The following is a 26,469-nucleotide window of genomic DNA, read 5'->3' as shown; positions in this document are numbered from 1 at the left end:
CTTGGGGATGAATCTTCATTCGTCACTGGGCTCTGAAGGCAGATTGCAAGGAATTAAAAAGCAAATGGGACAGCAGAGCATTCATAGACTCTAGGCAAGGAATGGGGCCTACTTTGTTAGACATGGCCAGTGCTCTGGTTTGATTTCCTTAGTTAATACTTACAAGGGAATGTTCTATTGGGAGAGGGTATAATTGAGACATATTTTTTTTTAAAACCATCAATAAAACACTTATTTAAAGACAAAAAAAAAAGATGTAAGTGGAATGTGAGGAAATGGAGTATAGGTTGTGCTTTCTCAGAGTATGCCTAAGAAAGGAAGAAGAGCTATACTAACTTATCTTGAGAATGGCAAGTTGAAGCAGAAGTTTTTAAAACTGAGGGAAACTTGGACACGTTTATTGGAGGCAAAGAAGAATCCATTGTATAAAGAGAAATTGGAAATGAGAAAAATACAGGAAATGATTGAGGAGTTTGGATAATAGGGCAAGGGATTTAAGGGCCAAAAACATTATAAAGTTGGACTTTTTTGCATTCATAATGTTCTCTATCTCTTGTTTGGTCATAAATTCTTCCCTTCTCCATAGATCTGACAGGCTAGCTATTCCTTGCTCTCCTAATTTGCTTATGGTATCACCCTTTATGTCTAAATCATGTACCCATTTTGTGGGTTGAATGACTTTAAAAGATATGAGGTCATAGAGGTGGTAGGAAAATGGCCTTGAAATGGGATCAGGGAGCAAGAGGCATGCCTACTCCCTCTCTTGTCCCAGCATGTTTGAAGAAGAAACATGAGAAGAGTGCCATTCACTTCTGGAGAAGGTGGTTAAGAATGCAGTGTTTTCAGGGGAACCAAGATTTCTGAGATTTCCAGGAAGTAGAAGGGCTTGTTCAAAGGGTTTTTTCTTAAAAATAGTACAAGATTTCCACCAGACACCAAGAAAGGAAAGAGTAGAGTTAAATAGGGACCTGGAGGGATAGGTCAGACATGGCTATGTATGAGAGAGTGTAGGGTGGTGACCAGGAAAGGGAGCTTTGACTCAGGATCTCTGAGATTCTGAGCTGAGACATTATGTTCTTTCTGTTAGTGGTAATATTGATTTGGGGGTTGGGGCTGGTGACACACCCCTCCCTCAGGGTGGGACTTTTGCTGGGTTGTGTTTGTGTGTGATTGTGGAGACTGAAGGTCCAGACTCCATTGTGTTTGAAGCCAAAGGTTTAGGGTTTGGTTCCCTACTCTGCTGTTGTGATTTGGTGGTTAGCAACGGCCTCCTCCTCCAGTTGGTTAATTCTTCCCTGCCACCTCCATTTGAGCAAGCACCCTCACCAACCTTGTTTATTTCAAATCTAGCCCAATCCATGACTCCCAAGAAAATATCTGCACCTTATCACCTCCAGGAGGGTACCTTGAGCCTCCAGTCACTTTTCAGCTCCCTCTTAAATGTTGTCTTCTCCAATTTGAATATAAGCTCCTTGTGGGCAGGGTTTTGCTTGTACTGCTTTGCTAAATACTGGGAATATAAGTACAAGCAAAAAGCAACATAATCCCTACCCTCAAGGAGCTTATATTCAAATGGAGGAAGACAACATATAAAATTACTAAGTTGGGGGTCGGGGGGGGGGGACTTTACTGATGGAAGGGCAGACGACAAAATGTCTAGATATCTACCTGAGCTGGCTAGGCCTAAGCGTCCTGGTATGATAATTTCTTAGCAAATATTAACAATGCCTACATTTCTGAGTGCTGCTTACACCCGATTCCAGCCAAATAGACTTAGAAATATGTAAAAATAATGCTTACAAAGCCATTAGCTCTTGACTCAGAAAAGTGTAATTTCTTCTAGTGCCTTTGTGGATTATTCCTATAGTTGTGTTTTTATACCACCCTAATTCTGCCAGGTTAGCAGAATCCTTGAGAGAAGCTGTTATGGACTATTATTTTCTGCTGATACTACCAAAAATGTCTTTAAAATAAATTATCATTTAAGCATATAATATACATTAGATCATTCTGAAAAGTGACCTCATACCAAATTGCTTAAATTTTCTGAGGTTCAGTTTCTTCATCAGTGAAATGGGAATAAGCATATTCTAGCTGAGTTATGAGAAAAGGAAAAGCATTTATTAAAGCACTCGCCATGTTCCAGACATTGTGGTAAACATTAGGAATATGAATACAAGCAAACAAAACATCCCCTGGCCTGAAGGGCCTCACCTTATAATAGAGGAAGATAGCATGGTGGACAGGACCAGAGAGTATACACAAGGATCATGGCATGAAGATGGCCAGATAATGGTCAATGTTTAGTAATCTGAAATCCAGAGTCCTAGAGCAGGAGCTTGGAATTCTGGGTGGGCGATGGAGTCTGGAGCACAGTAGAATTGTCACCATGAAGATGGCAAGGGGAGAAAAACACAGTGCAAACTTTAAATTAGTGTCTAAATGAAAGTTATTACTGGAATAAAGATGCAACAAAAAAACAGATTGTCCATCTTCTTACACTTTATTTCCCTCTTTATACTTATAGCAACTCTCCTTTTTAATTTATTTTTCAAAACTATTAAACACTTTTTTTCCTCCCTCCTAAGTGGGAGGACAAAAAAGAATACTCTTTTGACAAATGTACCTAGGAAATCAAAATAAATTCCTGTTGGCCTTGTCCAAAAACATGTATCTTTTTCTGCATATTGGTCCATCACTTCACCTTAGAAGATGGACAGTATTGTTCATCATCAAGCCTCTTAGATGACGATTGATCCTTCCGTTGCTCAGAGTTCTGAAACCTTTCATAAGTGTTTGTTTTTATAATATTGTTGTCACAGTAAAAATTGTTCTGGTTCTGGTCTCTTCACTCTGCATTAGTTCATTCAAGTCTTCACTGGTTTCTCTGAAATCACCTCTTTCATTATTTCATATAGTACAATAGTATTCCATTACTTTCATATAGCATAATTTTTTCAGCCATTTCCCAGTGGTTTTCACTTCTTTGCCCCCACAAAAAGAGCCACTATAAATATTTTTGTACACATAGTTCCTCTTTCTTTGATCTCTTTAGGGTATAGTTCTAGTAGTGGTATTGCTGGGTCAGAGTGTACACAGTTTACTAACTTTGGGGGCATAGTTGCAAATTGCTTTTCCAGAATAGCTACACCAGAATAGCTCAGCTCCACCAGCAATGTGTTGATGTGTAATTTTTCCCACAGCTCCTCCCAACATTTTTCATTTTCCTTTTTAGTCACCTTTGCCAATCTGTAAGGTATGAGATAGAACCTCAGGGTTGCCTTAATTTTAATTTCTCTTTTAAAAAAAAAGCTACTCTGTTAGAGGGTTGGGGTTTGGGGGGTTGGGTTTTTTTTTTTGGACATTTTTAACATGGCTATAGATAGCTTAGATTTGTTCCTTTGAGAACTACCTGTTTTGTATCCTTTGGCCATTTATCAATTAGGAAATGGCTCTTATTCTTACAAATTTGAATCAGTTTCTTGTGCATGAAACTTTTATCAAAGAAACTTGCTGCAAAGAGTTTTTCCCCCCAGTTAACTATTTCCCTTCTTATTTTACCTATACTGGATTTGTTTGTGCTGAACTTTTAAATTTTGTCTTTATCTTCTGTGATCTTTAATTGGCCATAATCTCTTCCTCTGTCCATAAATCTGAAAGGTAACTTCTGCTTTGTCCTTGTAATTTCTTTATAATATTACCCTTTTTAAAAAAATCTAGGTCATGTATCCATCTAGAGCTAACCTTGGTATAAGGTGTTGGTCTGAATCCAATTTCTAACAGACTGCTGCTCAGTTTTCCCAGCAGTTTTTATCAAATAGTGGTAAAAACCATTTGTCACTAAAAATAATTAGTTCTCATCCCAGCAGCCGAGATCTTTGGGTTTATTGAACACTGAGGTCCAAGGTTCATTTTCTCTATGTTGTGTACCTGATCTTCCCACTGATTAGCCTCTTTTTAATCAGTAATAGTAGTTTGATCATTACTGCTTTGTAGGTTGAGATTTGGTACGTCTAGGTTTCCTTACTTCTCCCTTTTTTTCCCATTATTTCCTTTAAGAGTCTTGACTCTAGGGGCAGCTAGGTGGCACGGTGAGTAGAGCGCCGGGCCTGGAGTCAGGAGGACCTGAGTTCAAATTCGACCTCAGACACTTGACACACTAGCTGTGTGATCTTGGGCAAGTCGCTTAACCCCAATTGTCCTGCCTTCCCCCCTCAAAAATAAAAAAAAACAAAAGAGTCTTGACTGTTCTTACAGATGACATTTGTTATTGTTTCTAGTGTTATAGAATAATCCCTTGATAGTTTGATTGGTTGGTACTGAATAAGTAAATTAATTTAGGTTGTGTCATTTTTATCATATTGTTTCCACCTGTCCACAAGCAATCCATATATCTCCAATTATTTAAGTCTTCCTTTATTACCATAAAGATCAATTTGTAATGTGTTCATATAGTTTCTGTGTGTGGCTTAGTAGGTAGACTACTAAGTATTTTATATATTCTGTAGTTACTTCAAATGGAATTTCTCTCTTCCTACTAAGTTGTTGGTAAAATACAGAAGTACTGATATGTGTGGATTTATTTTATATTCTACAACTTCACTCAAGTTATTGTTTCAATTAATTTTTAATTGACTCTCTAGAGTTCCCTAAGCACATCATTTCCTCTGCAAAAAGCAATAATTTTGTTTCTTCTTTGCCATGCCTATTTCCTCGATTTCTTTTTCTTATTGCTATAACTAACATTTCTAGCACGTCAAGTCAATAAGCGTTTCTTAAGTGCATGTTATGTGCCAGGCATTGTGCTAAAAGCACTAGGGATATAAAGAAAGGCAAAGAACAGCCCTGCTCTCAAGGAAATCACAGTCTAATACAGATAATACCGGATGAATTGGAGACGATCTCAGGGAAAGGCATTAATATAAAGAAGACTAGGAAAGACTTCTTGCAGAAAGTAGTTCTTTTGCTGAGATTTGAAGGAAGCCAGGAGGTAAAGAGAGTGGTGGGAGAGAATTCTAGGCAGGGGCGTCAGCCAGCAAAAATGCCCAGAGTCAGTAGTTTGATTGTTTTGTCCAAGGAATAGAAAGGAGACCGGTGTTACTGCACTGAAGAGGACCTGGAGGGGATTAAGGTGTAAGAAGACTGGGAAAGTAGGAAGGGACAATACTATCTAAATCAATTTATTTATTCAGTGCTATATCAATCAGACTACCAAAGGATTGCTTTATAGAACTAAGGAAAAAGTAACAAAACTCATCTGGAGGAACAAAAAGTCAAGAGTAGCAAGGGAATTAATGGGGAAAAAAAAGTAGGGAGAAAGCATAACAGTACCAGACTCAAACTATACTACAAAACCATAATCATCAAAACAGTTTGGTACTGCATAAGACATAGAGGTTGGTCATGGAACAGACTAGATAAATAAGATACCGAAGCAAACGAACATAGTAGCCTAGTATTTGATACAATCCCAGCTAGTGGGACAAGAACTCACTGTATGACAAAAAAATATGGGGAAATGCAGTCTGGTAAAAACTAGTTAATAGATCAACATCTCATAACGTAGACCAGAAAAAGTGCCAAATGGGTACCTGATTTACACATAAAGGGGGATATAACAAACTTAGAGGAGAATAGAAGAAATTATCCCTCAGATCTATGGATAAGAGAAGAGTTCATGACCAAACAAGAGATATACGAGGTAAAATGGATAATTTTGACCACATAAAATTTAAAAGTTTGTGTATAAGCAAAACAAATTCAACAAAAATTAGAAGAGAAACAGGAATTTGGGAGATAATCTTTGCAGCAAACTTCTTATAAAGATCTCCAAATTATAAATGGTCAAAAGGATATGAAGAGACAGTTTTCAAAGGAAGAAATCCAAGCTATCAATAGCCATGTAAAAATTGCTCTAAATCACTAATAATTAGAGAAGTACAAATTAAAACATATATGAGGTACCACCCCACAGCTATCAGATTGGCAAAGTAGCCTTAAGAAAAAAAAATGGCAAATAGTGGAGAGGCTCTAGGAAAACAGATACACTAATTCAGTGTTGGTGGACCTATAAACTTGCCCAGCTATTTTGGAAAGCAATTTGGAACTATGCCCAAAAAGGTATTAAGTTGTGCATACTCTTTAACCTGGCAGTACTGTTACTGGATCTATATCCAGGCAATCAAAGAAAAGGGAAAACAACCCATATATACAAAATTAACTTAAAGTAATTCTTTGTGGTGTCACCAAATTGGAAACTGGGGGGGGGGGGTGCCCATCAATTGGGAAATGGTTGAATTAAGTTATGTAAACCATAACTTATTAAGTAATGATAAATGATAAATAATAATGAAAGTAATGGAATAGTATTCTACTGTTTAAAAATAGTAAAGGGAATGGTTTCAGAGAAACCTGGGAAAATTTGTATAAACTGATGAAGTGAGCAGAACTAGGAAAACAATTTCTAAAATAGCAACAATATTGTAAAGGCAATTAACTTTGAAAGACTTAGAAACTCTGTTCAACACAATGACCAACTAGCATTCCAAAGGATTTATAAACATGCTGCTCATTTCCAAATAGAGAGGCAATGTATTCAGAGTGCATTTTAGAGTAGAACATAGCCAATGTGGAAATTTGTTTTGTTTGACTATACATGATCATAACAGGTTTATTTTTCTTGTTTTCTCAGTGAGGGGGAAAGGGAAGGTGAGAGAGAGAGAGAGAGAGAGAGAAAGAGAGAGAGAGAGAGAGAGAGAGAATATGAATCTAAAAATAAAATAGAATTTTTTTAAAAGAAAAAAAAAGATAGGAAAAGGCCAAAGTTATAAAGGACTTTAAAAGCCAAACAGAGAATTTCATACTTCAAACAAGAGGAAATAGGGGGCTACTGGAGTTTATTGAATAGGGGGCGATGACTAGCTCAGACCTGTGCTTTAGGAAGGTAAATTTGACAACTGAGTGGAGCGTGGACTGGAGCATGGACTGGAGTGGGGACTGGAGTGGGGAAAGATTTAAGTTAAGGAGGTGTGTACAACTAATTATTCTTTCAGTGATAGAATTCTCTGATAATTCTGTCCAGTCCCTGGTTTGTTTGTTTTTTTTAGTTTGGGTGTTCATTTATAGCTTGTTCTGGTTTTATTGGCATATAGTTGGACAAAAATTGTGTCTAATATTATCATTTACTTCTGCATTTGTTGTGAACTCTTTTTTTCATTTTTGATATTGTTTGGTTGGGGCAGCTAGGTGGCACAGTGAGTAGAGAACCGGCCCTGTAGTCAAGAGGACCTGAGTTCAAATCCAGCCACAGACACTTGATACTTAGCTGTGTGACCCTGGGCAAGTCACTTAACCCCAATTGCCCTGCCTTTCCCCCTCCAAAAAGAAAAAAAAAGAAAAAAAATTGATATTGTTTGGTTTTCCTCTTCTTTTTAGCTAATGGTCAGTTCTCAGAAAATCCACTTCAAGTTTTATTAATTCAAAGGGTTTTTTGTTTTGCTTTCATTTTGTTAATCTTTTCTTTGATTTTCAGGATTCCTTTTTTTTTTTAATTGAGATGTTTAAATTTGTTGTTCTTCTAGGATATTTTTTAGTTGCATGCCCAATTCCTTGATCTTTTCTTTCTTTGTTTCACTTGTTAAGACAAGTGTCTTTAAAAGTTTTCAAAGACAAAATTTCCCCTAAAGGATATTTTGACAGCATTCCACAAATTTTAACATGTCTCGATGTTATCATCGTCTTTAATGAAATTATCTGTTGTTTCTATGATTTATTCTTTAGCCTTCCAGATTCTTCAACAACCCATTTACCACGAACAAACGGCCAAGGAAACACACACACACACATACACACAACATACAGACACACACACACACGCACGCACGCACGCACACATGCGCCTTCTTTCTGTTATGTTACATTCCATCTCCACTCTCTGTGACTTTTCACTTGCTGCCCTCCACGCCTAGAATGCTTTGCTTTCTGGCTTGCTTCAAGTTAGCTCAAATTCTGCCTTCTAGAGGAGGCCTGTCCTCATCCTCCCCACTTCCTGCCCTCTCAGATTGCCTCTGATCCTTTCTTGTATATCTTATATTTGCATAGTTGTTTGCATGTTGTCTCCCCCATTAAAATATGATCTCCTTGGGATCATGTTTCCCAGAGCTTAGTACAATGACATTCCCATAGTAAGGACTTAGTAAATGCTTGTTGACTGACCTAACTCAACTTTAAATCTCTGCACCAGGCAACAAGATTAGTCTTCAGTACCTTCTTATTAGACCATTAGGTCTGGGTACCATCTAGAGTTATAAAAGAAATACATTTCTCCCTACTGGTGTGATTGAGACATCATACATAAACACTCATAAGTGTGTTTCTTGTAGGTTCAAGCAAATGTTTACATTTACATATGTTTATAGAGTTTAGATTAAGTGGTTATAATGAGAAAATACCAATTCAGGATACCTCCCCACAGAGAAATACTCCTTTTGCTTAAGCTAAATGAGTTCATCATATCTTTATACTAGTCTAGTTTTCCCTTGCCCCAGTGCAATTCTTAAGCAATATATCTTGCCAGACTTTTCCAGTACATTGTGATTATTTGACTTATATCCTATTTACTAAATGAAGCTACTTTGCATAGAGCTAAAGAAACTTTAATTTGCCCTTGACCAAGTGTGGAGGTCAGTTATCATTAATTTAGTGCATTGTTACATAGAAAAATTGTGAAAATGTGCTCTGACACTTCATGAGATAATGCTAAATGAATTATGTAGTGTTAAATAAAACCCTTTTTAAGTTACTTTAAATTATTCAAAGTTAATTAAAGTATTTTAAGATTTTATTCTTTTAAAATATTCTGTTTTAGTTCTACAAGTTAACCTTTTGAATTTTGATCTATTGAGTACTCTTTTGAGAAGGAACATGAGAAAGAGTAGTTGGTTTTTTTCAGTAGATAAGTGGAAGACCAAGTTTCTGTTTGGGCTTTCCTTCCCAAACAGAGAATTGGAAAGAGGGGACTATGCCAACACTTAATAATTTCTACAATATATTTTAAAAGATAACATTCTTTGTATGACATTAGAAATTATAGATATCCTCAGCTCTTGACAAAATTGTTTTAGTGTTTAAGATTTTTAAAACCTGAATAAAAAATTTCAAACATAAATCAAAGTGCAGTGACCTATAATAAATGCAAATAGAAAGATAAGTGTAAGCTAATGTTTGTAATGAAACATCAAAACATACTGAAACCCAAAAGAATGCTCAAACTATATCTAATAAATCTGAAAGAAATGGGTTATTATGGGGAAATACTGTTTCCTGTATGTAACTTGTTTCCCAAAGAAATCGTCATCTTCTTGATGATAGAGTACTGTTATGTGTTCCCTAGCAGCACTTAGCACTTTACTGATATATAGGTAACATTCAAATACTTGTGGGCTTGCTTTCTAAAAACTATCCCTAACAATGAAAATTATGAGATTGAAAATAAACTTTAATAAGTATTAAATGTCATAGAAATTTGGTTCTTAATTACATTCTCCTGGAGCTTGGACTTCTAAATTTCCCATGATGCTAGTTGTTTGAAAGTTCCCGTTGATTGCGGTTTTCTTGCATATAGTTATAATGGAAAGTTGGAGCTCATTCTCTTTTGACCACATAAAAATCTTTTCTTGCTCCAACCAAAACAATTTATTCACTGCCTACTAAACATGCTTTGCACTTTCCTGATTCTGGATTTTTTTCTTATCATTTCTTCTGACTGAAATGACTTTCTCTTTGTCCTTCTTCTTGGCCTGTACCTATCCTTCCAGACTTATTCCCGATCCCGTTTCTTCCATGAAACTTTTCTTGGTCACCCGTCTTTCTCTCCCTCCTCTGAACTTTATTACCATCATTGTCCACATAGTTCATTTGATGCTGTGGGAAACTGCCTTGTAATATCTTTTCTACTGACCTATTGGTCAAAATTTTTCTTTTGTTTTATTTCTCTAACTAGATTGCGAACTCATAGATTGTCATAGATAAAAGGGACCCTAGAGATCATCTCTTATTCAGATGAGGAAACTAAATGAAGCCCAGAGAGAAAAACTGACTTTACCAAGGTCATACAACAATTTAGTAGCACAGGCAGGACTTGAACGCAGGTCTTCTGACTGCCAATCTTTTCCTTAATGCCACCCTATCTTCCTTGAATAAAGGAACTCTCTTACATTTTGTACCCCCCACAATACCTACCTGTATATTACACAAGAGTAGGTGCTCAAATAAATATTGATGGATTGGATTGGATTCCAATCTTTATCATATAACTTTAAAATAATTTGCGTTACTCTGAATCTCACCCTGTTTTTGTTTCGTAGAGGCATCATAATTTTTGCTTTGTGGCCGTGGATTCAGTTCTGTAATGCCTCCAGACTCATAGCCACACTGGTTTTCTGTCTTTTCTTTGTGCACAACACTCAAATCTCCTACCATGGTGCTTTTGCTCTGGCCATCACAAATGCTTGGAATATATTCTCTTCTTACCTCCTCCTCAGAATCCCTTTTTTTCTTTAAGACACAACTCAAACACCACCTTCTGTATGAAACATTTCCTAATCAGTCCAAGCACTAGATCCCTCCCTCCAAATCTTCCTTATATTTTACTACTTTGTAGTATGTATTTGTATTCACTTTATATTTATGTTGTTTGTATTTTTATATGTATTCTCATAGGATGCAAGTTCTGTTCAAGTAGGAATTGTTTTATTCTTGGTACTTGTTATTTATTTCTTCCAGCAGATTGCCCCTTCTGTCATCTGTACCCGCTCACTTATCTTCAATCTCTCCCTGCCTACTGGCAGCTTCACTTCTTCCTACAAATGTGCCTATGCCTCCCCCATCCTCAGTTAAATCCTTACTTGATTAGTCCATCCTCAGTAGCTATTGTCCTGTACCTCTCCTCCCTTTTGCTTCTAATCTGAGAAAGTTGTCTTTAATTGGTGCCTCTATTTCTGTTACTCTCTTCCAAACTCTCTGTAATCCTGCTTCCAGCCTCAGCATTCAACTAAAAGTACTTTCTCCAAAGTTATCAAGTAGTCTTTTAATTGCCACATCTAATGGTCTGTTATCAATATTCATCCTTCTTGATCACTCTGTAGCCTTTCACACTGTTGCTTACCCTTCTTGACACTCTCTGCTGTCTTCTGGTTCTCCTGTCTGGGTGACTCCTTAGACTTCTTGGCTGAATCCAAGTTGTGCCCTCTAACCATGGGTGCCCCAGAGGACTCTGTCCAGGGCTCTCTTTACTATTTCACTTGGTGTTCTCATCAGCTCCCATAGATCCAGTTACCATATCTATGCAGATGATTCTCAGATCCCTTTGTCCAGCCCTAACCTGACTCCTAATCTCCAGTCTCACATTACCAGTTACCTATTTGACATCTCAAAGTAGATGTCTCACAGACATTTTTAACTCATCATGTCCAAAACTGAACTTGTTATCTTTCTCCCCAAACCTTCCCCTCTTTCTGACTTCACTAATTTAAATACAGAATGTCAATGAGTATCCGTTGAATACTAGTATGCCTGTATATTCAGAAAAATGTATTGATTTAAGTCTGTTGATCAAAGGTAATTTTTAATGTTAAAATTTTGAAATTTGTTGCATTCTAAGTCTTAGACAACAATTACAAGGTATAATTACATAAAATAATGAGAAAAATTTCCATTATCCATGAATGAAAATCACATATTACTTTGGACTTACATCACATGGGTACTAAGTTATATTTCGTTTTGAGGCTGACATATACCTTTGAGTTTGTCTTGAGATATTAAGGTATTATTGTTATCAGCTGAATTATGGACATAGTTTTATAAATTGGTAGCCTTTGGCCATACAAAGAAGGTTGTATTAATGGTTCCTCTATTTTTCAGGTTACAAATAGAAGAATCTTCAAAACCTGTAAGATTATCACAACAGTTGGACAAAGCTGTTACAACCAATTTTAAACCAGTGGCTAATCATCAATACAATGTAAGTTTTATGAATTTCTTTCTATATTCCAATTTATTTTTGTTCCTATGCCTTATGATAACTAGAAATCTGGTATACCCTAACTTTTTTAAACTAATATTCACAGATAGTGTTGATTTTGATACGGAGAGGAAAACCTTATTCATAGGTTTTTTTAAATTCTAAAATATTTATAAACTTATTTATAAATTTATTCAGAACTTAAGCACTTCAAAAAGTAGCATCTCCACGTACGAAACAGAAGAGAAAAAAAGGATTAATTGTGAAATCACAAATGTCTATTACATACAGTTTATTTTTTGGAGTACCTAATAAATTCAACAAATTCAGAGTTCTCTTGTTTGTTTCCTTCTGAACTTCTTTCTGTTCCCTTCTGTGTATCTTTTTAAGTTCTTTAATGACTACCGTTTCTTTTTCTTCTTTATTTTTGTGATATGATTGCTAGTTCCACTCTCCTCTACAAATGAAAAAAGAAAAACACAACTTTTTTAACAAATGATCATCGTCAAACACATGGCCTTTGGCCATGGCCAGAAATGTATGCCTCATTAAACTCTTTGAGTCCCTCTTACCCCTCTGTCAGAAGGACCGTTTCATCTTTGATCCTCTGGGAGTCCTGGCTTATTACATTGATCAGAGTTCTTAGGTCTTTCAATGTTGTTTTTCTTCACGGTATTGCTGATACTCTATAAATTGTTCCAGTTCTGCTCACTTCATTCTTCATTAGATCATACAAGTCTTCCCAGGTTTCTCTGAAACCATCTCTTTCATCAATGTTTACAGTGCAGTAATATCCCATTACATTCATATACCATCATGTGTTCAACCATTCCCCAATTGATGGACACCAGCTTCGTTTCTAGGTCCTTTGCCACAACAAAAAAGAGCTCTTTCTTCGATTTCTTTAGGGTGAAGATCTAATAGCAGCACCACTGAATTTAGTGTCTTTTGGGAAATAGTTCCAAATTGCTTTCCAAAATGATTGTATCAGTTAACAATTCCACCATCAGTGAACCACTGTGTCTGTCTTCCCATAGTCTCTCCAGCAAGTTTTGGGGGGTTTTTTAGTCATTTTTGTCAGACTGATAAGTGTGAGATGTTCTAACTTGCATTTTCTAATACTTTTGTTCATTGCTTTTTAAAAGAAACTACTTAATCAGTTTTATAATGAAATGTTACACTGAAACATTAATGAAAATCTTTCTAGGTACCATCATACCAGCAATAGAAGCTTCAGGCTGATTTATTCTCCAAGCATTTTCCTGCTTATTACTTACCCTGTCCATGGCTAACAGATCCCTCTTGTTCTTATGATCTGCCTAAGCAAAAATCTCTTTCCCCTCACTTATGTTCCTACCTATTCCTAGTCCCTCCCCCCTTCCTTCCACTGTGACTTCTGGATCTCTTGCTCTGTTTTTCACCCACTATCCTATTCCTTCTTTCTCACTCTTTTATATTCCTTACATCTTCTGACCTTACCTGAAACTTGGCTTTCTCTTGGAGCTGCCATATCCTAATGTCTTCTCCAATGGTGGTTCCTTCTCATGCCTCCAATACCCAATATTAAGGCATTTTGCTTCTCACTACCTCATGCTCCCTAGAGTGTTAAAAAGGTTGTCAGTCCATCAGTTTCTCCAACCCTATACCTTTTGTCTGTGTTTTACACTCAGCTACTAAGAGAGGTTGTCACAGGTTAATACTAAACACCACCCAAAGTTTTTCTACCTCTAAGGTCTTAAAATAGGAAATTCCTCTCTCCAATCAGTCCCTTGGCCTTCAACCTTGTCCATTCCATCTTAGAACCAATCTGTGGATTCTTTCAATTAATGCTTTCTCTTCTGGGTTTAGAAGTTCTGGACTCTTTTTTTGTTCTTGTATTATGGTGTTCAAATTTTTTGGTTTGTAATGTTATTCTGGAGACCTATGATCCTTAAGTTGTCTCTACACATCCTGTCTTTGATTGATATGATTTGCTTATATGGGTATCATGATTTTGTAAAATTTTATTGCTGTTTGCTTCTTTTCTAAATTGTCTTTCATTTCATTATATTTCTAATCTCAGTCGTTTATCATCCCTTTCACTTCTTTGGATAGATTCACCATCATGGATTCAAATTTTTCTGTTCTGCTCATTTTTTGTTGTACATGCAATGAATTCTGCCATTTGTTCCCTTTTAACTTTGAAGATTCTTATTTCTCTCTTGAACCAGTTGAGGATATCCTGCTATGGTCCCTTGCTCTGTAGGGAAATGGGAGAGTTATCTCTTTTATTAAATGTGGTTTAATCTTCTTTTGTTTTGCAGTGTTTATTAACATTTGTTGTCATTTAGATGTCTTAGTAGCCATCTTCCTCTCTGTTTTAATATCTTCTGTTGATTTACCTGCTTGTGCTCTGAGTTTTTAACTAAGTTTTCTTCCTCCTGAGATCTTTGGTGGTCCAAATGAGGTGATGTTTGCAAAGCACTTAGCACAGTGAATGGTACATGGTAGATACTTACTAAATGTTTCTTCCCTTCCCGTCCCTCCCCTTTTAGTGTCTTTTTCTTATGTTCCCCCATTGCTCAATTTCTAACTCCTTCCCATGTGATGGCACATCTCTTAGGAACTGTACATGAAAACTGTCTCAACCTCCTCCCACATTGAAGAATTCCCTATTGTACTAGCATTAGTCTCTACTCTGTGAAAACAGAACTAGACCTTGCTGGATACCAATTCCTTTTCCTTTCAGCTTGGAGCAGCCCCACACCCATGCTGGCATCCTGTCGGTTCTTTCTGTTCTTTATGTCTGCGACTGAGCCCTGCCACCCCAAGTAGAGCATGCTTATGGCTTCCTTTCCCTTTCCCTTCCCCGAAAGTGGCTGTGCCAAGTAGAATTCTGTTGCTTGTTACCATTGAATAAAGGGGTGAGGGCAGGGGCAGGGTATGCTAACAGTCTACAAGAGCAGCCAGGAAATGTGCCCAAAGCACAGTCTGCCGGAGGAGAAGAGGGTCCTGAGAGAGGACATTAAGTATTAGCATTCTATGCTGCTAATTCATAAGGTTGTTAGGCTTCTTGGTAAATTAAATTATTTAAAGTGTTTTTGCAAGCCTTGAAGTGCTACATAAGTGCTAGTTGTTATTACTACTACTACTACTACTACTACTACTACTAATACTTTCCAAGGCATTGAATGCTGCTGAAGGTTATCATCAAACCATTCAGACTGTGTTTACTACAAACCGTGTTATCTAACTTCACCTGAGTTCTCCCTGGTACTTAGCATCCTTGTATTCATTGCTAAGCCACTATCATATTATTTATTCAACTATCATATTATTATTAATCTACTTTGTCCTCACATCTTCAGTTTATTGCAAGCCCCTTTCTCATATTAGGCTTCCCCTTCTGCTTGAGAAGATTTAAATTGATCCTGTATCATTTACATACTAATCTTATTTACTTACAAGTAATTAATTTTGTTCAGTACCTGGTTCTTTGTCTCTGAACTTAGTTCAGAGTTCAGTAAACCTATAATGGGTTAAGTTTAAAAATCTAGCTTTCTTGCCTTAAGGAATTTTGCTAACCTTGGGGAATGTGTTTGAACAGAAAGGGAGTTATCTTTACTCTCCCAAGCTATCCTTCAAGGATGTCTGGCTTGTTATCCAAAAGTCTGGACTATCTCACACCTGTATTCAAACCAAGAACACTTCTTAGCCTTATGAAAGAAGAAAGGAGGTAGATGTGAGCCCCCATTACCAAACTTCCAACTAATCCTGTTGTTCCCTGCACCTCAGCTGTGTAACCAGTCATGCTGCCTTCAATTCCATGATGTCATCTACCCCATTCTGTACTCTCCAAACCCTATAAAGGGGGACCTGTCCTTTTTGCTCAGGGCCCCTGGCATTAATGGAGCCCAAGCCATTGACCCATTTATTGATGGGTAGCATGCTAGGGATCATAAATGTTATCTTGTTCAGAGATCTACCTCAGTTTACCCTTTTGTTAAAATTCAATCATAACATGCTTTACTGAGGATATTTATATCAGTTTCTTCATTTTCACCAATTTCCTCATTTTTTCCCATTTCAGAGGAGAAGATGGCCCTTCTCTTTGACAATGCTAACCTCTCTTCTTGTCTAGAGGACTTGAAGAGGGGAGTGAGATTCCATCCCCTCCTGTCTCTTGCAGAATCTTGTTCTTTCCATCCTACCCTCTCTGTTTTAGCTACTGGTTGTAACCGGAATGGCCTTTTTTTTCTTTGAGTGACTCAGCTTACCTCATTGAGCCTCTGGATGCTGTGGCTTGCTCTCCCGGGGCAGGAAGTCCAGAGACCATACCAGGAATCAATTTCCTGTGTGATGAGTCATGGGGCTGGCTGAGGGGAAGTGTTAGCTCCAGAACCTGGTCTACACTAGGGGGAGGGGCCAAGTCAAGAACCAATTGGCCCTGGTCATTCAGGCGGCACTTGATGATGTCAAAAAAAGAGGGGAGAGGACAGCTTGAAGCTCTCTCTTTCCTCTTCCGGTTGGTGTGGGAGCAGCGGCAAGCAAGCGTGACTCTGGGATAGGCCTTGCTCTCGGGCCGAGCCCAGATGTTGGTAACTATGAATTATGTTGGGTCTGTCTGTTGATATTTGTAATTTGTTTGTATTTTGGTTTTGAGGTTTGGGGTGCTGGTTTGTTTTTTCCCCCGAACTAAATGAATGTTTTGAACCTCAGGGTGCTGGTTTTTTCCCCTGAAGTAAGTCAATGAATGTGTATTTGGTCTGTCTCTTGATGCTTGTCTGTATGCTCCCCTGAACTAACTGAATGCTAACTGAATGCTGGCGTTTTCCCCTGAACTAAATGATTGTTGTCTGTATGCTAACTGAATGCTAGATTAAAGTAAGCTGGTCACCCCTCCACCGTGCTTTCCTTGTTTAAGCAGATAAAAAGAACCTGTGCTTTCCCGGCAGCCTCCTGGGTCCCGGCAGCCCCCTGGGTGCCGGCTGTGGGGGGAGGGATCTTTCGCCCCCACCGAAGCTGCTAGCTGGGTTGTTAAAACACTGGTTTCTTCTGTACTGCCTACAGATATGCTCCCCTATCATTAAAAAGCCTTTCTTTACCCTTTCAACCCCTTGAGTTGTCATCATCTCATATTTCTACTCCCCGTCACTGCTAAGCTCCTAGGGGTAATCTTGACTTATTGCTTCCATTTTTTCCAGTGACTCATTCACTCAGCCTTTTACAGAATCTCTTCTGATCCTTCAGTTCTACTGAAACTGCTCTTACAGGTCACTGTAGGCATCTTAATTGCTAAGTGTGATATATTGTCCTTAGGCCTCATTTCTTAACTTTCTTGCATTATTAACACCACCACCCCCCCAACACATACACACATACCCCTTCCTGCTCTCTTCCCATGAGTTAAATGACATGGTTCCCTCCTAGTTTCCCTACATATCTTACTCTTCTTTCTCATTCTTGTTTGCTACTTTATAATCTGCTTCTTTGTTCTCCATGTATGAGTTTCCTTCCAAGGTACTGCCCTCAGTCCTTATCTCTGGTGATTTCTTCTGTTCCCTAGGGTTCAGTATCCACAGTGTCTGTGAAGATGGAGATGACTCTTCAGCCTCCATGTCTGTCTCTCCTGTAGTTCAGTGTGGTTACTTCCTGACTGCTATCTCTAGCCATTGTCTCCCCTCTTGAATCCAGTCTTCATATGGATGCCAAAATAATCTTATTAATTAATAAATCATTGGGTTATGGATTTGGAGCTAGGAAGAACCTTAGAGTCATTGAATCCAACCCCCTCATTTTACAGATGAGGAAGCTGAAGCCAGGGAAGGTTAAATGTTTCATCTCACGTCACCCAGGGAGCGACAGACCAAAGTTTCAAACCCAGATCTTCTGACTGTGAATCCAGTGCTCTCTCCACTATAGCGCTGCCTCCTTGTTCAGAAACTGTCAGGGGCTCCCTGTGGCATTTGAGATCAAGTACAGACTGCATCACCCGACACCTGTGCTATTCCATAATCTGACTCCAAGAGTCCTTTCCAGGCCCTAACCTTTTGGGTCGGCCTTGATATCAAAAATGTTTGATTTCTGTCAGAGTTCTGCTTGCATCTTTCTCTCTGAAGCCTTCCTTGTTCTCCCCAGTTGAAAATGTTGTCTTCCTCCCGAAATTTTCCTTGAGTACTTGAACTGGATAGTTCTCTTTTGCCTCTCTCATATCTTGTGTCACATTTATTATTGTGTGTGCTTTGTCCCTGTATCCTAGAGCACAAGGGGTGGAGTGTAACCAGAACGACCTTTGTTTTCTTTGAGTGACTCAGCTTACCTCATTGAGCCTCTCTGGGCGCTGGGGGCTTCTCTTCCGGGGCAGGAAGCCCAGAAACCATGCCAGGAAGAAGAGAACTTCCTGTGTGATGAGTCATGGGGCTGGCTGAGGGGAGGTGTTGACTCCAGAGCCATGCCCTATTGGGTGTTGACCTAGTCTACGCTAGGGGGAAAGGCCAACTCAAGAACCGATCGGCCCTGGTCATTCAGGAGGTGCTTGATGATGTCAAAAACTCTATAAGAGGGGAGAGGACAGCTTGAAGAGTTCTCTTTCCTTTTCCGGTTGGCGCAGCGGTGGGGAGCGTGACTCTGGACCAGCCCTTGCTCTCGGGCCAAGCCCAGATGTTGGTAACTATGAATTGTATCGGGTCTGTCTGTTGATATTTGCAATTTGTTTGTATTTTGGTTTTGAGGTTCGGGGTGCTGGTTCTTTTCCCCCAAACTAAATGAATGTTCTGAACCTCAGGGTGCTGGTTTTTTCCCCTGAAGTATGTCTCTTGATGCTTGTGTATATGCTCCCCTGAACTAACTGAATGCTAACTGAATGCTAGCGTTTTTCCCCTGAACTAAATGAATGTTGTCTGTATGCTAACTGAATGCTGGATTAAAGTAAGCTGGTCAACCCCTTCACTGTGCTTTCCTTGTTTAAGCAGATAAAAAGAACCTGTGCTTTCCCGGCGTGCCAGCAGCCTCTTGGGTGCTGGCTGTGGGGGGATCTTACGCCCCCACAGGAGCAGCTAGCTGAGTTGTTAAAACAGTCCCCACTTAACTTATGGTTTATAGACTCCTCTCCCATCTTTTCAAATTTGGGGCTGTACTTTTTCTCTTCTCTTGGCCCCACATCCTTTTTTCTGGGGTCGCCTTTATTTTTCAGTGATCATTCATAGTATTTCATCAATCATATCTGCTAGCTCTTTCAGCACCTGATGTATTTGAGCTGAACTTGAGAATTTTGACTCATCCAGAACCAATAAGTTCTCTCTTATTTTCTCCTAATTTGTCTTGGATGTCAACTGTTAGTCCCATTAACTATTTTATTTTACCCTTTCTAGTCCAAAGATGATTATCCTTGGCAGAGAAAACAGAAGCAAAAATCAGAATTGAGCAGATCTGCTTTCTTTCCGTCATCTATTATCCCATCTAGCCCCAAATAACATTTTTATCTTTTTTTAATTCTCCTCCCCCCCGCTAAAATATTTGAAAGACAGTTGTGTGGAACAATAATAAGACTTAATTTCACGTAGTTCCACAGGGTAGACCTAAGACTAATTAGTGGAAATGACAAGGAGGCAAATTTCAGCTGAATAGAACTTAAATTTTTACAAATCCTGAATTTAACAAAACCTCACCAAGAACATTTCCATCTCTCATTAATTATTTTCTACATCTCCTGTTTCTACATTTTCTCAAATTACATATGGTAAGCAGATCTGTAATCATATTCGCACCTTCTTTCAGTACTCTGGGAAGTGATTCATCTGGACCTTGAGACTTGAACTCATTTAAAGGAGTTCACTCACCTTATCTCCTTAACTGTCATGGCTTTCTTTCAATTACAGATCCCCTCCTACCCCCAATCATATTTGTTTGCCTTTTCTTCTTTCAGGTAAGGATTATTTTCCTCAAGGAGACAGTAACAAAATAGGAGTTAAATTCTGCTTTCTGCTAAGTTCTGCTTTCTCTAGGACATGTGAACATTGCACTAGGTACCCCATGGTAGTGGATTTATTCCTTCCTCTTCTTGTTCCAAACCTTTAAATGCCTTTTTGTGTCATTAGTGTTTTTTAAAATCCTCTCTTTTTTTCAATTTTAGAATTTTCACCTCAATAAAATGTGCTGTCTTTTATATATGACCTTTGGAAATCTGAGGTCAGAGATGCTTAGGTTTCTCCCCACATGCAAACTTTTCTTCTGCAGTAAGATAATCTTTTTTAAGGTTTTATTTTTAAGAATTGTATCCATCCCTTTCAAGGAAGTTTCCTTTTTAGAGGCTCTGTTCTTGGAGCCATACTTATCGAAACTTTTAAAAATCAGTTGTAGGGTATATGTCTGTGGGTGCCTAGCTTTCCGTTCTTTCGCTACAAAACATACTCTCTTTCTCTCTTTCTCTCTGTCTCTCTGTCTCTCTCTCTCTCTCTGTCTCTCTCTCTCTCTCTGTCTCTCTCTCTCTCACACACACACACACACACACACACACACACTCATTCAGAGAACACTTCAGTGGACACCTAGTCCATCATATACCAGTATAAGAATTCTTTTTATCACAACCCCCAACAGGTGGCCTCAACCTTCACTTAAAAACTTTCTCCAGTGAGGAAGAACTCACTGCTACTGAAGGCTCTATTTGTGAGGAGGCTTTTCTCCTATTGATACTTCTTTGCAACTTCCATATATTCTCTTTTATTCCCCCAAGGATTTTATGCTTTATTGAAGGAATTCAAATGAAAAACAACGCAGTTGCAAGTGTATGACGTTTTGACAATCTTGGAAGGACAATATTAATATACACACAAATAATCTAGAACTACCACAGGATGTTTTAGTCTATGTAATCAGTCTTCTGGAATTCCAAAGTTTTTATTAGTTTTACTTTCTTCAAATGCAAATTTCCTTTTGGCCCAAAATTTTATAGCAAATATGTTTTCAATCCATCTGTTAGCAGCATCTTTGGCTACTTTGCTTGCTGTATTTCATTTCTTCTACAACTTCAGGATCACATTCTTTGTATTTTTCTAATTCAGCCTTTAGCTGCTCCTGCAGCCGCCAGAGGGAAGCAAGCTCCTTTGAGAATGAGGCCCTTCCTTCCATGTTTTGGCTTTCTTGATGCTTTGTTGTAAGTTCTCTTTCTTCTGATTCCCCTCTGAAAACTGAGTTGACAGTGTCTCCAGTTTTCGTTTGCTTGTATGCAGTGCTTTTCTTAGAAAAGCCCAGAAACAATTAGATATCCAATCCTCTCAGCATCCACCATGCCATCATCAACCAGGCTTTGAAGGACTTCCTTCACTGACATAGCAGTAATTCTTTTCTTTCTCGGAGCAGTCTTCTCCATATCTTTCAACTGAAATACATCTTTTGTCTCAAAAAAGATCTCCATCATACAAGTTCTCTTCTGCTCTCATTCCTTTTTTCTTTGACCATGGTTTGGTGTGGTTTTCCCCTCCCATCAGGAGAAGTTCCATCTTTTCTCTTAAGTCTACCCCCTGGGAATGAGCCTGATAAATCTTATCACTCCTCCATGTTACACCCTTAAAACACTTACATCAGTTAATCAGCAAGAAGAGCCTGGTATACTGCAGTTGTTGTTAAGCTGCTGCAATCATGTCCGACTCTTCATGACTCCTTCTGGGGTTTTCTTGGCAGAGATACTGGAGTGGTTTGCCATTTCCTTTTCCAGCTCATTTTACAGGTGAGCAACTGAGGCAAACAGAATTAAGTGACTTGCCCAGGGTCACACAGCTAGTGAGTATCGGAATTGAACTCAGGAAGATGAGTCTTCCTGATTCCCAGCCCAGTGCTCTATCTACTCTGCCACCTAGCTGCCTATTGCATTCCAGGTTCTAGTGATAGAAATACAAAGAATGAAATAATCCTCATCCCCAAGGAGTTTACAGGTAGTTATTATGTTGCCCCTAAATCTTCTTTGTCCCTAGCTAAACATCTGCAGTTCCTTCAACCCACGTCTCAGTGCTTCCTGAGATCACTTTAGTTTTTTTTTGACACGTCACTCTATTAATTCATGTTGAGCTTATAGTGAAATAGAATCCTCAGATTACTTTCACATGAACTATTTTCTAATTAGACTTCCATTTGTGAAGGAGATTTTTTAAAAATTCAGCCTGATGATTCTCTCTACTGTTTTCTTGAATTGAGATCCTTATTGAATTTGGACTCTGTCACCCAACATGTCTTTATCTCTTCCTGCTGTGTGTCTGTGTCTGTATAAGTGAGAGAGAGAGAAAATATAAGAATGAATCTGTGAAGTGCATATTATGTGCCAGCTACTGTGCTAAGAGCTAGGGATAGAAATACAAACAAGATTAGTCAGTTATTGCCCTCAAGATATAGAGTCCAAGTTTCTGCTGAGGTCAAGATGGTCAGAGAGTTAGGCCACGGTGAGGAGAAATTTATGTCAGCTGTAAATTTGACAAGCATTCCTTCTGTGCCCTCAACCAAGTCATATGATAAAACTCTTAAATACCAGTGGACCAAGGGGAAATCCCTTGGACTCTAAAGAATGCCCTCAAAGTTGACACAGAATAATTATCACTTTTTAGGTCCAGCCATTTAATGAGCTCCAGACACACTTAAATTACTGCCAGCAGCACCACCTAAGTGGTAGACTGGATAGAGGGTTGGGCTTGGAATCAGGAAGAGTGGCCTGAGTTGGAATCCTTCCTCAGACATTTCCTAGCTCTGTTACCCCATGTTGGCTTTGATGGCTCCAAGGTTCCTTCTAGTCCAAATTGACAATCCTACCATAATCTATCCCTTCCACAGAACTATCAGGAGAAGATGTATTATTTCACTGAAACCTAGGTGTATGGTTCTAGCTATAGCATTCCTCCAGTCTGCAAGCTTAGTAATGATGTTAGAAAAAGAAATGAGATTATTGTAGCATGACTTGGTTTAGCGATCACTGCTTTTCCATTCCAAATACTCATGAACTGTCCCTTTTTATCATTAGTTTTCTGTGTAATGCAGAAATTAAAGTCAAGCTTGCTGGCCTGTAGTTTTCAGACTCCACACATTTCCTTTTTTGAAAATCAGAACATCGATCTTTTTTAAGTCACATCACCAGTTGGGCTTCACAGTCACAGAAGCAAGGTTTTTGCCTGTAGGATATAGTTCATCTGACCCCATGTCTTGAACTCAGGTTTCAGCTCCCTGTTAACCTTTTTTGTTCTGTACATCCAAATCACGTTGTCAGAGAAAACAAAAGTATAACGAGAATTGAAGAGTAATTCCTTCTCTCTGTTTGTTTTCTTTGCCCTGTGTACCCCAAGTACCTAGTAGGAGCTCCTTCTCACATACAGATGTCCCTTTGTTGGTCTTAGGGGTTCGTTGTCAACTTCTACTCACTCCTGATGCTCTTTTCTCTGTCTTTGCTTCTGGCTACAAATCTGTGTTTAAAAATCTGAATTGATTGATTCACCTTTCCTTTGCTTCTACATGGATCTCGACACATCCCCCTTCTTTTCTTTCTAATTTGAATCAGTGTTGGTGTCTTGAGAATTTTATTAGAGATTCACATCTATATGCTCACTTCTTTAAAATCATGCAGACTACATGAGGTGGGTAACAGCACAAGAATTAACTTTATTTTATAAATGAAGAAATTGGGTCACACAGTCAGCAACGAAGTGTCAGATCTAGCCATCAAACCCAAGTCTAATCTGGCTCTCTCTCCTCCTCTATCACAGCGCTTCCGTGTTTGCTGTTTAGCAGTGTGCCTTATACTCACCAAACGGTATCATTTATGTTTTTTCTCTTTTTAATCCTGACTTCAGGGCTTTTATGGATCTCTATGCAAGTGTATCTTTTTAGACAAAACCTACACTATTCTACCACGTCTTCTTTAAAAACCATTTCTTTTGAGCAAATCATACACTTCCATTTTAGTAGTTGTATTATTTAGTCTCTGCTACTAAATGTCATTTTCATCATTACCTATACTTTGTGTATTGGTAGGTAGACAAATGAAGCCAATTTCTATCACTAATATTTTTCTTCCTTGGAAAATTGTAACAGTTTTTTTGAACATTTTTTTCTTCTCAGTTTTCAGTTTAGAGCTTCCTTGACTAGGTCAGCAGATCTTCATATTAAGAAATCCAAATTCATTTCTCCAGTTAAGGTTACTGGTCAATTCATTTGCCTCTTATTTCAGGCAAACAAGATTGATGCTGCTTGTTGTGAGAGTTCTGTTTTTCTTTAGGGAGGAAGGGAAGCAGAAGGGAAAGAACATAAATTTTTGTTAAATAAAATTAAATAGATTTTTGTTAGTTGAAAAAATTAAATGACAAAAAAATACTGGCATGGTCTACTTGGATTCATTGGTACTACCAATAATGGACTGTGTTGAAGCTAAATTTTTTCTTTTTCTTTTTCTTTTCTTTTCTTTTCTTTTTTTTTTTTTTGGTACTACTATTTTTTTTAATTTTTTTTTTATTCCATGCTTTATTATTTGATATTTTTTAGTTTTCAGCATTGATTTCCACAAGATTTTGAGTTACAAATTTTCTCCCCATTTCTGCCCTTCCCCCCGCCCCACTCCAAGATGGCATATATTCTGGTTGCCCCATTCCCTAGTCAGCCTTCCCTTCTGTCACCCCACTCCCCCTCCCTCCCGCCTTCCCTTTTCCCCTTACTTTCTTGTAGGGCAAGATAGATTTCTATGCCCCGTTGCCTGTATATCTTGTTTCCCAGTTGCATGCAGAAAAAACCTTTTTTTTGAGCATTTGCTTTAAACTTTGAGTTCCAAATTCTCTCCCCTCTTCCCTCCTCACCCACCCTCCTTGAGAAGGCAAGCAATTCAACATAGGCCACATATGTATCATTATGTAAAACACTCCCATAAATAGTCATGTCGTGAAAGACTAACTATATTTCCCTCCATCCTATCCTATCCCATACCCCTTTATTCAGTTTTCTCCCTTGACCCTGTCCGTTTTCAAAAGTGTTTGCTTTTGATTACTTCTTCCCCCTGTCTGCCCTCCCTTCTATCATCCCCACCTTTTTATGCCCTTCCCCCTACTTTCTTGTGGGGTAAGATACCCAATTGAGTGTGTATGTTATTCCTTCCTCAGGTCAAATCTGATGAGAGCAAGATTCACTCATTCCCCCTCACCTGCCCCCTCTTCCCTTCCAATGAACTGCTTTTTCTTGCCACTTTTATGTGACATAATATACCCCATTCTATCTCTCCCTTTCTCCCTCTCTCAATATATTCCTCTCTCACCCCTTAAATTTATTTCATTTCTTTAGATATCATCCCTTCATATTCAACTCACCCTGTGCGCTCTGTCTATATATATGTATATTCCCTTCAACTACCCTAATACTGATAAAGGTCTCATGAATTACACACATCATCTTTCCATGTAGGAATGTAAGAAAACAGTTCCACTTTAGTAAGTCCCTTATGATTTCTCTTTCTTGTTTACCTTTTCATGCTTCTCTTGATTCTTGTGTTTGAAAATCAGATTTTCCACTCAGCTCAGGTCTTTTCACTGAGAAGGCTTGAAAGTCCTCTATTTCATTGAAAACCCATATTTGGCCTTGGAGCATGATACTCAGTTTTGCTGGGTAGGTGATTCTTGATTTTAATCCTAACTCCTTTGACCTCCAGAATATCATATTCCAAGCCCTTCGGTCCCTTAATGTGGAAGCTGCTAGATCTTGTATTATCCTGATTGTGTTTCCACAATACTCAAATCATTTCTTTCTGGCTGCTTGCAGTATTTTCTCTTTGACCTGGGAATTCTGGAATTTGTGACAGTATTTCTAGGACTTTTCAAGAGGCAATTGTTAGATTCTTTCAATTTCTGCTTTACTCTCTGGCTCCAGAATATCAGGGCAATTTTCCTTGATAATTTCTTGAAACATGATGTCTAGGCTTTTTTTTTTTTTTTTACCATGGGCTTTCAGGTGGTCCAATAATTTTTAAATTATTTCTCCTGGATCTACTTTCCAGGTCAGTGGTTTTTCCAATGACATATTTCACATTGTCTTCCATTTTTTCATTCCTTTGGTTCTGTTTTATAATATCTTGATTTCTCATCAAGTCACTAGCTTCCATATGCTCCAATCTCATTTTTAAGGTAGTATTTTCTTCAGTGGTCTTTTGGACCTCCTTTTCCATTTGGCTAATTCTGCCTTTCAAGGCATTCTTCTCCTCGTTGGCTTTTTGGAGCTCTTTTGCCATTAAGTTAGTCTATTTTTTAAGGTGTTATTTTCTTCAGTATTTTTGGGGGTCTCCTTTTAGTAAGTCATTGACTTGTTTTTCATGGTTTTCTCACATCACTCATTTCTCTTCCCAATTTTTCCTCTGCTTCTCTTACTTGCTTTTCCAAATCCTTTTTGAGCTCTTCCATGGCCTGAGACCAGTTCATATTTTTCCTGGAGGCTTTTGATGTAGGCTCTTTGACTTT

The 26,469-nt window shown here is 38.3% G+C and overlaps 1 protein-coding gene across 2 annotated transcripts in view; it reads left to right on the top strand.

Moving 5' to 3' along the window:
• The window catches only part of GTF2F2 (general transcription factor IIF subunit 2), a 170,764-nt gene that overhangs the window by 118,938 nt on the left and 25,357 nt on the right, over window positions 1-26,469 (top strand). For both annotated transcript variants that reach the window (XM_036757794.1, XM_036757795.1), the window contains one exon: window positions 11,923-12,022. In XM_036757794.1, the coding sequence (XP_036613689.1) occupies window positions 11,923-12,022 (100 nt within the window). The remainder of the gene's footprint in view (window positions 1-11,922; window positions 12,023-26,469) is intronic.

The sequence above is a fragment of the Trichosurus vulpecula genome, chromosome 4 (genome assembly GCF_011100635.1).
Source record: "Trichosurus vulpecula isolate mTriVul1 chromosome 4, mTriVul1.pri, whole genome shotgun sequence".
Taxonomy (NCBI): domain Eukaryota; kingdom Metazoa; phylum Chordata; class Mammalia; order Diprotodontia; family Phalangeridae; genus Trichosurus; species Trichosurus vulpecula.
This window is presented reverse-complemented; position numbering and strand designations above follow the sequence as displayed.